Source organism: Schistocerca serialis, chromosome 3 (assembly GCF_023864345.2).
Source record: "Schistocerca serialis cubense isolate TAMUIC-IGC-003099 chromosome 3, iqSchSeri2.2, whole genome shotgun sequence".
Taxonomy (NCBI): Eukaryota; Metazoa; Arthropoda; class Insecta; order Orthoptera; family Acrididae; genus Schistocerca; species Schistocerca serialis.
This window is the reverse complement of record NC_064640.1, coordinates 135,773,967-135,789,525: the sequence shown is the minus strand read 5'-3', so window position 1 is coordinate 135,789,525 and position 15,559 is coordinate 135,773,967. Positions and strand designations below refer to the sequence as shown.

General features: G+C 34.5%; 1 protein-coding gene across 1 annotated transcript in view; it reads left to right on the top strand.

Moving 5' to 3' along the window:
- LOC126469838 (PI-PLC X domain-containing protein 1-like) overlaps positions 1–15,559 on the top strand; it is a 92,252-nt gene that overhangs the window by 57,823 nt on the left and 18,870 nt on the right. Inside the window, exon 4 of the mRNA XM_050097133.1 lies at positions 11,596–11,826. Within this exon, the coding sequence (XP_049953090.1) occupies positions 11,596–11,826 (231 nt within the window). The remainder of the gene's footprint in view (positions 1–11,595; positions 11,827–15,559) is intronic.

Genomic DNA, 15,559 nt, shown 5'->3' with positions numbered 1-15,559 from the left:
TCTAAGTTCTAGGGGACTGATGACCACAGAAGTTAAGTCCCATAGTGCTCAGAGCCATTTGAACCATTTTTTCTTCCAGTACACAAAAATAAAGTAACACCCTATTACAACCAGTTGATCATCAGTGATGATAAAATCACAGCTCTGAAACAGTGAACACTGGAGTAGTTAAAGCATCCTACTTACCAACATGTGTTGGGGTGGTTGTAAAGCACCAACTGTAGTGTTTGTCACCTCTTTGGTAGCACATATGCCTGTAGACTTGAAGCTGAAAGTGGTATTCAGTATTTGACAGTGTTTCCTCAAAGAAAGTATACTCAACATCATAATTTAGGTTGTACCTTTCCATACATTTGATTCACCTCACAGTTATACCAACTTTTCCTACTTCATGAAAATATTAGCGCTTACAGTCTGCTTGGTACTGACAAATAACAAAACATTCAGTGGCAGAATTACACATATGAATAACAAAGTTATTAAAACATGCCCAAGTGAACCATTGTCTCCCAATCAGTGGTGGCTCTAACAAGTCATTAAATGAAGTACCATAACTAAGCAAGGCACAAACGCTGTCCATATTCACATGAAATATCACATTTCACATTCAGTATTGTCCTGTAATATTCCATTAGAAACGAGTACCCTACGTTAGCTCACTTAGGATAGTTATTAACTAAAGTCACTAGCTCATTCTAGTGACAATGACAGTCTAAGCTTACTACAAGTCACAAAACAGTTCAGTCACAATATTGATTACTTATAGCTTGAGTGACAAAAATCACTTGAAAGTTATTCGACATCAATATTGCTTATTTCCTGTGGATGTAAGTACAGATATTTCTTGAACAAACTGCACAAAGCTATAATGTGAGCCAATATTTGGAGCATGCTATTACACACTTATTAGCTTGACCGAGACTGGGCACTGTCTCTCTTACTTTGAGTGATGTCTGACTATTTGAAAGGTGGCTTATGAACAAACTGTTGCTTCAGAAATGATACAATCATTTAAGAACTGAATAGGTGAAATATTTCTATTTGGAATTGACTATAAGCATTAACAAACTTTTGCTTTGCAAATAATGTGGTAATCTAGGAATTTAGAAAAGTTTATGCAATCACTTTATGCATCTGTGATAGAATTCCTGGCTCACGAGTACAGGTACCATACAAAAATAAATATTTTGCATAATAGTTAATTATTCAAAATCTTATTTAGTGGTTTTATTAATCAGTAAAGGTGTCATCTGATTCAATAAAAATAATAAACGTATTTAAATATTTTGTATATATTATTGCCATTATTATTAAAAATCATAGACTCCTATGGCATGCTAAAATGGGATTGATGGCATGTTATATTGGAGGGGGGAGTTGGGGGTGGATTCTGAAATTAAAAACTTGTGACTACCCCTCCTCCTGAAACAGCTACATCAAAGTCAATACTTTGTAAGCTACCTGATGGTGAATGGCAGAAGGTACTTCTGGTACCACCAACTGATCCAGCCTTTCTGTATTAGCTCTAATTTCTTGAATTTTCTCATTGTGGTCATTTCATGAGATATATGTGGGATAAAGCAATATGTTGCCCGACTCCTCCTGGAAATTGCTCTCTCCAAATATCAACAGTAAACTACTCCATGATGCACAACAACTCACTTGTAGCACTTGCCACTGGAGTTTGTTGAGCACCTTTGTAACACTCTCTTGCCAAATAAATGTTCCTCTGATGAAATGCACCATTCTTTGTTGTGTCTTGTCTATCTCTACCATTAGTCCTGACCAACAAGGCTCTCAGATTGATGAACAGTAGTCAAGTGCCTTGTAAGCCATTTCTTTCACTGATGGGTTGCATTTCTTTAAGATTCTTCCTGTGAATCTCAGTGGGGTGTCTGCTTCTCCTACTGTTTGTTTTATGTGGTCATTCCATGTAAGGTTGTTCTGGATAATTACTCCTAGATATTTCATGGTATGTAGGCTACTGTTTCCAGCAAGTTGTCATCAGTAGTGCAGTTGTACAATAGTGGACTTCTTTTCCTGTGTATTCACAATATGTTACATTTATTCATGTTCAGCGTCAACTGCTAGAGATTGCACCATTCACCAATCTTCTGTAGGTTGATTTGCAAATTGACGCTGCCTTCTAGGGTTGCCGCTTTCTTATAGACAACCAAATCTTCTGACTTTCTACTAGATTATTTATATATAGTGTAAACAGTAACAGCCCTATCACACTTCCTTGTGGACAGAATACTGTAGGTATAGGTTTCATGTGGGGTACTGTAACAGAACATCAGAGGCAAATAATTGGTCAATTGGAACCAATGAATAGGTGAATGATTTGTTCATTGTGGAATATTTATCCTATATTATGCCCTGAGACAGTTGACAGCAACTCTTGTCATTAGTATGTTTGCAATGGCAGTTGACCATTGTGATGGTAATTTTACAAGAATCCACATACTTCATGTACTTACAGTATACTTTGATGCAGTGGCATGTGAAAAGCTCTGTGCCTGAACAACCTCAAAATGGAGTGTCCCACACATCAGGCTCACAGCATATGGCCACAGCCAAATATGGCAGTACTGTGTTTCTTGCCCATTCTGTGTTCAACTGTTTCATTGACAACCAATACAATGTCTCAGTTATGAGATACACTGAACTGTTTCATTCATTGTGGTGACAGGAGCACTGCCTCTCTAATACAGCAGCTACTTCTGATTCATTTAATTTAAGATAATGATTGGGCATTCATACTTCATGAACTGCCACTGATATCATATGGCAATAGGCTTGTCCCACCTCTCAGGGACCGCCAAGAGTAGCAGCTAGCCATTGGCTCCACTTTTTACCTCCTTTCTAATGTGCCCCCTTTGAAGGACACCACTGAGATGGATTGATATGTGGAAAATCAATGACCTGTCAGGTTTGTATATGAGGGGCATTTGAAAAGTCCATGCAAAAATAAAAACTACTTACGTGTTTGGGGTAAACCTTTTTTTATTTTTTGACATAGTCTCCTTTTAGACTTATACACTTTGTCGAATGCTGTTCTAATTTGTTGATCCCTTCCAAATAATAGGAATTGTCCAAGTCTACAAAATAGTTATTAGTGGCTGCAATGACCTCCTCATTTGAATAAAACATTTGTCCCACCAGCCATTTCTTCAAATTGGGGAACAAATAGTAATTTGAGGGATCCAAGTCTGGAGAATAGGGGGGATGAGAAATGAGTTGGAATCCTATTTTCATTACTGTTTGTCTTATGTGGTCATTCCATGTAAGGTTGTTCTGGATAATTACTCCTAGATATTTCATGGTATATAGGCACACAACTGCTGAGGTGTGTGCTGGTGCCCTGTCATGTTGGGAAAGGGCTTTTTTGCGGTACCATCGCTGGCGTTTTTCTTGCAGCTCAGTTTTCAAACAGTCCAATAATGATGAATAATATGCACCTGTAATAGTTTTACCCTTTTCCAGATAGTCAATGAGGATTATCCCTTGCGATCCCAAAAGACAGTTGCCATGACCTTTCTGACCGAAGGACTGGTCTTCACCTTTTTTGGTGCAGCTTCTCCTTTGTAACCCATTGTTTAGGCTTTTGTTTGGTCACAGGAGTATAGTAATTTATCCATGTTTTATCCACAGTGACGAAACGATGCTTAAAGTCCTGTGCATTCTTCCTGAACAGCTGCAAACCATCCTTGCAACACTTCATACAATTCTGTTTTTGGTCAAGCGTGAGCAATCGCAGAAACTGTCTTGCGGATAGCTTTCTCATGTCCAAATGTTCATGCAAAATATTAAGTACTCATTCATTTGAGATGCCAGCAGCACTAGCAATCTCACGCACCTTAACTCTTCTGTCATCCATCACCATGACGTGGATTTTATCAATGATTTCTGAAGTCGTAACCTCCACAGGGCGTCCAGAACGTTCAGCATCACTTGTGCCCATATGGCCACTCTGAAAATTTTGAAACCACTTATAAACTGTTCTAATCAAAGGTGCAGAGTCACTGTAATGTTTGTCAAGCTTCTCTTTCATATCCTGAGGCGATTTGCCTTTCATAAAGTAATGTTTAATCACCACATGAAATTCTTCTTCGTCCATTTTTGACAATCACTCGACTTCCTTGATTCTCATGAATGCCAGACACAAAGAAGTAGACCAATGTGGCTGAAACTTGGTGTGCGTTCTTTCCAAACATGCTACTAACTGAACATGACCTCAATATGTGCCAGTGGTGCCATCTCTCAGACATTGCATGGACTTTTCAAACGCCCCTCGTATGTCAGAAAACTATAACCATTCATGTTATAAGTCTTAATGAAAGACCATAAATAAAGGTAAACATTTCTAGTTATTGTGTGAAGCTGTCCTCATTCATAGACACAGTAATTTCTCTGTCTCCCCTTTAGGCCTTTTCATTTTCTTAGCCTCAGTTACTGCCCAGTTTTTGTCAAAAATTAAAATTCAGTCATGCACATATCATCTCTCCATCATGCTTCTTCTAGCATTCTGTTAATAATACATTTATTTATGTTCATAAATGTAGTCTGGTATCTGATGCTGTCCACACATTGCACTGACATCAGTTTGTTTGGTGTAAACCAGTAGATTCACTGATTCAGTGATTTCATACAAACACATGTATCATTTACAAACTAAATGGCGACTAATTGCTACATAGCTCTTTATATTTTCAACACTGCATTCCAGCTGGGACTATGCCTTTGTTCTCACCAGTGTATATACCCCGATGAAATCAGACATTTGCATTCTTCTTGTTGCCTGTTGGAAATGTTTGGAAAAATTTTTACAGCTCAGCAGAAGATGATGAAGCGTGGTGTCAAATACAACCTCCGACAGTGGTCATTTACACCTTTCAGTGTAACAACTGTTTTCCTTGAGGTAATTTTACAGTATCATACCTCTCCTCTCCATCTTAACAGACCTTGGAAGGCCCAATGGTACTGACACACTGCCGTGTCATCCTTAGTATGTAGGCATCACTAGTTGAGGATCTGGAAGGGCACTGCTCTCCTGACCATTATGAGTTTTCATGACCAAAGCCGCTACTTCTCAATCAAGTAGCTCCTCAATTTGCCTCACAAAGGCTAAGAGCATTCCACTTGCCAACAGCGCTCACCCATCTATGTGCTAGCCAAGCCCTACAGCACTTAACGTCCGTGATCTGACAGAATCATGGTGACAACGCCATTGGCCACACAGTATGAAATCATATAGGTAAAATATTACAGAGGCAAAATAATATTCCAATCAGATCTCTTTATGGGACTATTCAGGAAAATGTTGTCATCGGGAAAAACTAAACTGGGAGTCTATGGCCCAAATGTGGAATGTCAGATCCCTTAATCAGGTAGGTAGAGTAGAGAGATTATAAACAGCAATAGGTATGCTGATGTTAGATATAATGGGAACCAGTAAAGTGCAGTGGCAGGAAGATCAGCAGTTCTGGCCAGATGAGTGCTTGATTATCAACACCCAATCAAATAGGGGTAATACAGGAGTAGGTCTAATGATGAACATGAAAATAAGAATGCAGGTAACATAGTATAAACAACACAGTGAACGCACTATCATAGCCAAGATGGGTTTGTATGTGACTCTCACCACAGTAGTACAAGTCTATGGGCCTACTAGCTCCACAAATGGTGAAGGGATTCAAAGAATTTATGATGAGATAAAGGAAATCATTTGTATAGTTAAGGGAGATGAAAATTTAATTGCAATGGATGACTGGATTCCAGTAGTAGGAAAATGAAGAAAAAAAGGGAATATTAGGGCTTAACATCCCATCAACAACAATGTCATTAGACATGGAAAGGAAGAGAAGTAAAAATGGGAGACAAACATGGAAGATAAGAAATTATGGAGATGGGACTTGGATAAATTAAAAGAACCAGAGGTTGTTGAAAGTTTTAAGGGAGTATTAAGCAAAGGCTGTCTGAAACAGGGGAAAGGGGTGCAATGGAAGACCAGTGGGCAGCTTTGAGAGATGTAACAGTGATTGCAGCAGAGGATGAAATAAGCTAAATGGAAAGGTCCAGTAGAAATCCTTGGATATCACATGATGTATTAAATGTAGTAGACAAAATGAGAAAATATAAAAATGCAGCAACTAAATCAAGGAAATGGAGTAAAAACATCTAAAAATATGGAATTGTCAGCAAGTGTAAAATGGCAAAGTAGTAAAAGCTACAGGAGAAATATAAACTGTAGAAGCATCCATGACTATGGGAAAGACAGATTCACCCTATAGGAAAATGAAAGAGAACTTTGGAGAAAAAAGAAGCTTCTGTATAAACATTTAAGGATCACATGATCAGTAGTAAACAAAAAATGGAAGGGTGAAGTGTGGGTGGAATATATACAAAGAAGTTAATGATCATAAATGGGAGATATGGTATTGCAAGAAAAATTAGACAGAGTACCAAAACAACTAAGACAAAACAAGGCACTTGGAGTAGACATTTCCTCAAAATTATAGAGATTCTTGGGAGAACATATCATGATGAAACTGTTCCACATGGCATGCAAGATATGAGACAGGTAAAATACTCTCCAACTTCAAGAAGAATGTAATAATTCCAACAAAAAAAAAAAAAAAAGAGCAGGTGCTGACAGTTGTGAATACTATTGAACCATCAGTTTAATGAATCATGGTTGCAAAAAACACTGTCATGAATTAGCTACAGAAGCAAGAGAAAACTCATTGAAGTCAACATGAAGGAAGATCTGTTTGGGTTTCAGAGAAATTTAGAAACATACAAAGTGATACTGACCCATCAAATTGTCTTAGAATATAAGTTCAGGGAAGATGCTCCTATGTTTATAGTATTTGTAAATTTAATGTAGCTTTAGGTGATACTGACTGTAGTACTTTCTTTGAAATTGTAAAGGCAGCAGAGATAAAATATGGGCAACAAAAGGTTCTCTACAACATGTACAGAAATCAGACTACAGTTATAAGAGTCAAAGGACATGACAGGGTAGAAGTAGAGAGAAAGGAGTGAGAAAGTAATTCACTCAGAATTGGCAAAGGCTTTGGAAGAACAATTGAGTGGAATGGGTTGTGTCTTGAAAAGAAGTTATAAGATGAACAGTCATAAAAGTAAAAGAATGGTAATGAAGTGTCACTGAATTAAGTCAGCTGATGCTTAGGTAAATCAGTTCGTAAATGAGAGACTAAAGTAGTAGATGGGTTTTGTTATGTGAGCAGGAAGTTAACTCATGATGGTCAAAGTAGAGAGGATTTAAAATGAAGATTGGTATGGTAACAGCAAGAAAAACATTTTGTGAAAAAGAAAAAATTGTTAATATCAAACACTAATTTAAATGTTAGGAGGTTTTTTTAAGATATTTGACTATAACGTACCCTTTTCCATAAGTGAAATGTGGGCAATAAGCAGCTCAGACAAGAAAAGAATAGAACCTTTGAAAATATGGTGCCACAGAAGAATACTGAAAATTGAGTGGGTAGGTTGGATAACTAATGAGGAGACACTGAGTAGAACAAGAAAAAAAGAAATTTTGCAGCAAAACTTGAGTAACAGGACAGATCAGTTGATGGAACACATTCTAAGGCATCAAGGGATCATCAGTTTGCTAATAGGAGAAGTGTGGGGATACAAATTATAGAGAGAGGCAAAGGCTGGAGTACAGCAAGCAGGTTCAAGTGGATGCTTGGTTGCATTGCATTTGTTGTGTTGCATTGTATTCATCTCATAACACGCAATTTATAGATGATCTGATTGTACTGTATGAAAGCATGTCAATTTATGTCTTCTGATAAACACAGTTGCTTAATTCTCTAAAAGTGTTTTTGCAATCACAGTTTTGTGTTGCATACAGTAATATTATTAAAGTGTTTTTCTTATAGTGTGCCAGTACTTATTGTCCACATTTCCCAGACATTATATCTTCAACAATACAATGATATTAAATAGTCACACTATTCAAATGATCATCTCATCATTCATAAATTCCTCCATTGGGTAGTAACATTTTTCCACTGGGAAATCATGTAGTTTTCTCTTCAGTGGACCCATTTACATACTCAGTACATCTCTACCCTTGTGTTTAGTTTAGATTTTTGTTTCTATGTACTGGGGTGTCTATTGGTAAAGTTTTAAACAATGTTTTTGAAGCATTAAATTTTCTTTGTGTCTAATTTTGTACATATGTTTGAAATGGTTTCCTTCAGTTAGCTCAGAATTACTTTGTAACATGACGATAACCTGAAATACATATAATGCAGGGAGAGGTAATATTTTTAGTTCTTGAATAATGGGTAACAGGATGTCCTTGGAGGGGTACAACATATATTTCTAGTAATTCTTTTCTGAAGCAGCAGGATTGGTGACGTGGCTTTGAGTAGTTACACAGAGGTAAAGACACTAACACACAAAGGACTTGAGTGAAATGCTAAATCAAACTAATTGTCAGACTTCAACTACAACATTCTATCATTTTATATGTTACTGGTATGGATGATGTATGTAAATAATGATTTTGAGTTAGTGATCTCCTATTAACTGATTTGAAGATAGTTATTTTTAAACATCTTAAGAAACACCTTCATTTAATAACTTTTTGTTTAGTTTGGTTAGTCATGCTCCTGTTTCCAAAATTTTTAAATTACAAAATTCATGATGCCATAATCATCTTCTGCTCTGGAGATAGTAATATTTGCTATGGATTCACTAACTTCCTACTGTGTTACATGAGCCCGGAATAAGCTGCAGTTTGGTTTATTGCTTTAAGCTATCAGAAATGTCTTTACTTTTTCACTTCTTCCAGAAGACAGGAACCTGTGTAGGAACCTGAACATGAATAGAACAGAATATAATTTTTACTCACCTTTGAACATGTTTACATGCAATCAATACATTTATAGTTACAACATTACAGTGAAGTTACATGGATCCTTACCTAATAATGTTACAAGGAGACTTTTATATAAGTAACTACTTTGGGAAAGTACATTATTATACAAACTGATTACTTTCTCCAAACCTTATACAGTATAACACAATGAATCAGCATATCATGTTAACATTTTTGTACCTATATGATCTGTAAATAAGTACAGTAATCATAAACGTTATCTTTGTATTGCCTTATACAATATGTCACATTAAATTTATATATCACTCTGGTAGTTTCATAAAATATTACAATTTATAATCCTGTATAACCCCATCTCAACTCTAAGTCATCTATGGTACATTCTTCAAATTTCTTCAATGCGTAGAAGACTACTTTCTACCCACTTTGTTGTTATACTTTTAAATATATTCAGGGGCAGTGAGTGGGCATTTTTAGATAGTTTGTTAAAATATGTGAGTCTAGTGTGTGGCTTGTCAATTGCATGTCTGTTTAGTGTTATGATGGTGTATTGACATCCTAAGGTCAAAATTATTTAGGTTTTGTTTGATGTGTACTAGCCAACTATAAATATATAAACTAGGTACTGTCATAATATTCATTTCCTTAAAGTAGTGTCTGCAAGATTCTTGTGGTTTGAGTCCTGCAATGCATCTGATGGCCATTTTTGTCATTTAAATACAGTCTTAGATCCAGGTGAGTTTCCCCCTAGCAAGATTCCATATATCATATGGGAACTGAGAAAAGCACAGTGTGCATACAGCAACAGTTTCACTGATACAGCCTCTCAGCTTGTACAGCAGATAAACCACAAATGTGAGTCTGGAGTGTAACTTATCTGTATTCTAGAGCTTAGACTTTGATCACATTTCACTGATTTGCTTTCATTCTTGGGGGTGTTCAAATTAAGTACAATGTTTTCTGTTTTGCTGCTATTTCTGTGTAATGCATTAGCCTCAAACTAGGAGGTACATCTGTCTATTGCTATTGTAACATTCAGCTGTAACTTATCCATGTTGGTATTCTGAGCAATTATGTACTGTTGTCTGCATACAGTACAGTATCAAGGGCAATCTGGAAGGCAGATCATTTATGCATATAATGAACAGAAAGGGCCCAAGAATGGCGCCCTGTGGCACTCCTTTTTTTTAACAGTTTTATTTATGTTGATACGTGTGACTCATGCACTGAAATCTTTATCTCTACCATTTATTTTTGATAACGTCCAAGGAAAATTTACACTAATTCCTTAACTATTCATCTGTCATATGCTTTTCAGTTCACTGTTTTGATTGTTTGTTTTATACTCTTTTACTATTAAAAACTCAAATAATTTTTTTATTCTCTTTGCAATGGTGTGATCTGTAAAACTTGCTCTGCTTGTAGAAATTGTTTCAAGCTTTTAAGACAGTGTGTTTCCTACTTTTTAGTTAGTATATGCAAGAATTCTTTGGTTGACTGATTAGTGTCTACATTGTGCGAGAATACTGCCTTCCTGTTTGTTAACACACTGATTTTCTTACCTGATATAGCTTTGTTTCATTAATCAATCTAATAACTGTTAGTGGTCAGAGCCACCCCTTATAACATACACTTACAATCAGAAAAAACTATTTGAATTGGAACAAATCAAGTTTTCTTACAATAACTGAAAATTGTTTAATATTATCCAAGCATGTTTCTTGCCTGGTTTGTTGTTTGTTCAGTAACAACTGAGTATTGTAATGTACTTTGAAAAATGTTGCCATTTTGTTCTTAAATGTTATTATTATATAGGTATCTCCAAATATTGACAGTCCACGGATTTTATAATTAAGGAGCAAGAGCTTTTTAGTGGCCAGAGATATCCTAGATAACTTACATTTACAATTGGAAGTAACTACTTGAGCTGGAATAAATCAAGTTTTGCTTACTATAACTGAAAATTGTGTAATATTATCCAAATATATGTCTTGCCTGGTTTGTTGTTTGTGCATTAACAACTGAGTATTGTAACGTACTTTGAAAAATTTTGCAATTTTGTTCTTAAGTATTACTACCACACAGATAACTCCAAATATTAACATTCTGCAGTTTTCATATTTAAGGAGCAATAGTTGGCCTACAAGTTCACAAAATGACTGAGTGGTTGAAATATCAAAATGGATATAAATTCTTTTCTTTGCACCATAACAGCTGCAGCCTCCAACAACAATTTTTTCTGTGGATAGTTTGCTGCCATCAGTAATTTCACAACCCATTTTTGAAACTTTTACTCACACAGAAATAAACACCTTCATGTTCCAAATGTGTCCTGCAGCAAATGATTTCCAATCTGCTGTGGTACACCACATTTAATTGTAAGTCATCCCGGTGGGGCCAATGTTAATTTGCTGTTAACATTCACAAATTAAAATATTCTAGTCATAAATTAATTTCATCATCTTTTTTAGTAACATTGCATTAACCTGTGATGTTTCAGAGGGCTGTCTTATCAGTATAATGTAGTTTAATACATTTCAAATTTTGTGGATGGATGATGCTGCCACTACTAAAATCCACATTTAATATCCAATTGTTGTTATATAAATGTACAAGATTAACAGTTTCACCAAATAAAAAAAATAGTATCCTCTTCATAATTTCCTGTTATCTGATACTGAAATTCTAATTTCTGAATACTTTGCTTTAAACAGAACAAAGCTGGAAATCTTGACTCTTGCTGATTTGTTCATCCCTGGAACACACAGTGCAGCCACTTACAATAGAGAATCTACAGTTGGACCTATTGGACACTATGTTCTCACACAAGATACTGATATCTGGGGCCAGCTAGTACATGGAATTCGATACTTAGACCTTAACATTCGCCACTGCTATGGTGGCAATGCAACTGCCTATACTCCTATTGCACAAGATGTTGACAGGTATGTATAGTAATATAAAGAAACTGATTAAATAGCTCGATTAATTATCTACAATATTAGATCACTGTGCAAAAGAGTTTGAACAAATATATATCATGAAGTAAGTCCTGTTTATGTACTAAATTTTACGTTTTTTGTGAATTATGATTTATTCATGTCGTGACATACAGAGGATAACCATTTGTTTGATGTAAAGGAAACATATTAAAATTTAAAGTATCTTCGCAGTAATAAGTAGTAATATAACACAAAAATGATATTCTGTGAATAAATATCTGGGTGTATATGTACTTAGTTGGATAATTAATAAATTTTATCCAGTTTAAATTACCAGTTCATCATTTATGAATTCATTCACTAAGTAATAAAATTCCTGTGTCAGTGCCTTGTGTAGCTTTATTTTCAGTGGGTCAAACATCATTTGCATTAACATATTCCTTTCTAATTTATTATAAATCATCCTTTACATACATTGAGGAGTATGGACATACAAAGTCACTTAGTCTATGGATGCATGTAGTTTTCTTTGTTTCTTGATTTTATGTACGAACAAAATGATTTTTCTTTGATAATTCATATCTAGTTGAAATGAGGTCTTCTATATTATGCTGGTCTTGGGATAGAAAGAAACATTAACTGGTAAAAGCATTGTGGTATTCAGGTGACTTCCAATCATTATTCAATCAAATAAAGTTTCTGAACTTTGAAAAAAAACTATAGTCCCTAAAATTTGCATGCACTGAACAGTTAATGAAAAACACTTTCGCCCTTACCAGTATTACTAAAACACTTTACAGTCATTCTTCTGTCAGGACTGTCCATTTCATGTCACATTCCCACTAACATTGTGTAAAACTAAGAAGAGTACAGATATAATATAAAATCAGAGTTTATGATGATTTCCATATTAATCAGTGGTATATATTTTAAATAATGCACACTGTGAATATTTAAGTATGAAACAACTAATATTTATTAAAGTGTGTGTATCTGAAGTTATTTATATCCAGCTGTAGATATTGATACTCACTGGTATCATACATTTCTTGTTGTCTTATTGACTTGGTTACATTGCACAACCCCACCACCCACATTTCACACACAATCATATATGGGAGGAATTCTGTAACACAACAAGTAAAATATCAAAGAAAATGAAGTTTTTGTACAAAATAAATTATAAAATTTTCCAAACCTGCATATTAAAAATTTTTGACAATGTATAGTGTCTTATATTCTGCTCTTTCTTCTGATTTCCATTCTTTATTACAGCACAATGTCCTTCTGCTGCAGTTCAGTGTTTGTAGTCTCTTACTTGAGCCAGTCATCATCTTCTTGCATTACAACATCTTTCTGGCATCACTACACAGAACCAGATTCTCTAACACAAGACACAACAATTTACTTTCTAACCTAGTAACTGAACTGAAAGTACTTGAGTTAATGGACAAATATGTCAAAATTTGTGTGAGGTGAAATTTCTCAACAATGTTATACAAAGCTTATGGCAAACTTGACATGGTCATTCAGCAATGACACTAAATGTATCTCATGTATGCAGTTCAACAGTTTAAATGTATTCAAATAGTACTCAAATAGCAGCGAGTGTACTCTAACTTAAATGTAAACATACACACTTATTTATTTTCCAGCGATTATGATACTCTAAAACCTTAATATGTATTTTCCATGATATTTTAATATGAATGTAATATATTAGATGAACCAAATTTCAAACGTGAGTTTGAATGCATTGTCACAGTAGAAATGACACAAATGAAATAGCAGAATCACGTATCCCATAATTTATAGTATTAGTAATGAGAGAAAACTCAAAAGTTCTATGTAACCATAAAAAATAGTATTAAATGTCAATTATGCAGGTAACTACAATGATAGATTACATAAAAACATATTACATATTGAAATTTTAAGTCAATGTTTTTTTAAGAAAAATGCATATCTTAACTCTTCACTTGAGTGATAAATGTTCAGTTCCTGTTTGTTCATTGGCATAAGTTCCTCAAACCATCTACAAATTTATAGTAGCATATGTTTCTGACCTTGCAGAGTAATGTCAAAACAGAATAAGTATTTAGTGCTACAACCCCATTAGATAGCATGTTCTATTCAGTTGTCTCACTTTTCACATGGTATAAAAGTATATTCAGTTGTTCATTATTATCATATGTTCTCAAATGTTGTTAATAGTGTCAACATTCTTCATTACCTTCATGATCTAAAACAGTAAATGTCACTTAGAAACACATGTGTCATGCAATTTATCAATGAAAAGTCCACAATTAAGTTTTTTTATGTGAGAATTTAAATCTGTTCATCTATAACTAACACATAAAAAAATACCACCAGTGAAAAGTTTACCCTTCAATCAACAACCACCTCAATTTACCTAATTAACCACTCAGCTAACTTTCTGGATATAAGATTTCAGTTCAGTAATGTTCCTTAGTACCAATTTCATGTTACAAAATCAGCAAAACATATCATCATAGACAAAATTGAAATCAAAATAATAATTTTGCAGTCGGTGTACAGCACAGACCACAATTCTAAAATCAAATAAGCATTAAGCATTTATTGTGCATCATAGATACTGCCTTGGTATAACATAGTAAAGTCAAAAGTTCATTCACTAAAATCTCCTTAACAAATGTTTTGAATTCTGTGCAAGAGAAGTTTATGTTCATCACTATTGTTTCTTTTTCTAATGCACACAACCTCTCTGAGGGTTTTTAAGTCTTGTAATTAGTACATCCTGTGGTACCTTTTTCATTTCAATGTCAAATTCACACATTTCCACCATTAAATTTTCTAGACAGTCCCTCAACTAATCTAACAATCAAACAAAGTTTATGCAATTGCTTAATCAGGATCAGCATAACTTTATATCCACATACTTTAGTAATCTTTTCCTTCAGTACTACTGCAAAGTTCTGATCAGCTATCTTTTCAATTCTGTTAAGCATTTCAAATGATTTAACATAATTTACTATACCCACATCAAGTTCTTTCTAACTGAGTTTAAACTGGTTGCAAAAAAACATCCAGATACTTTGCCCACTTGTCAAGCTTCAGTATTTCACAAAATTATGATAGTTTTTTCCAAACAAATTTGTTGTACAAATTTGGATTTTACATAACTTCTTGTATTTAATGTTCAAAATTCACTTGCTGAATGACTCAAGTAACTGATTTTTACCTTTCACAGATACAAAATTGTCTTTTAAAGTAAGAAAATCAATTATCTTTCCATCAAAATTGTCAGCTGCAACTACATCACCATGTAAGCTAACTAAATTTTCCTTTGTATGAATTACATTGGAATTTTCAGCATTATCTACAGTGTCACTTTAGCTTTCAATTCAGTTACTTTTAGATCACCCTGAACATTATATTACATGTTTATGATTTTTCCTTTGAGATTTGAATTTACAGTTGAGAACCAACCTTTCAGTTCATCTTTAAATGCACTTACCTGGCAACTCAGCTCTTCTCTGTACACCAAAAGTTATTACTATACAAAAATTTTATATCATTAAAGCTTTAAAATATTTGTTTCCCTAACTCACTTTTTACATCATTAAAGCTTTCAGAAATATGGTTTCTCAAATCATTTACTAAACTGTCATAGCTTCCAGGAATTAGATTGTTTGTTTCAGTAACTTCTGTACCTAAATTACCAAAACTTTCAGAAATATTATTGTATTTTTCA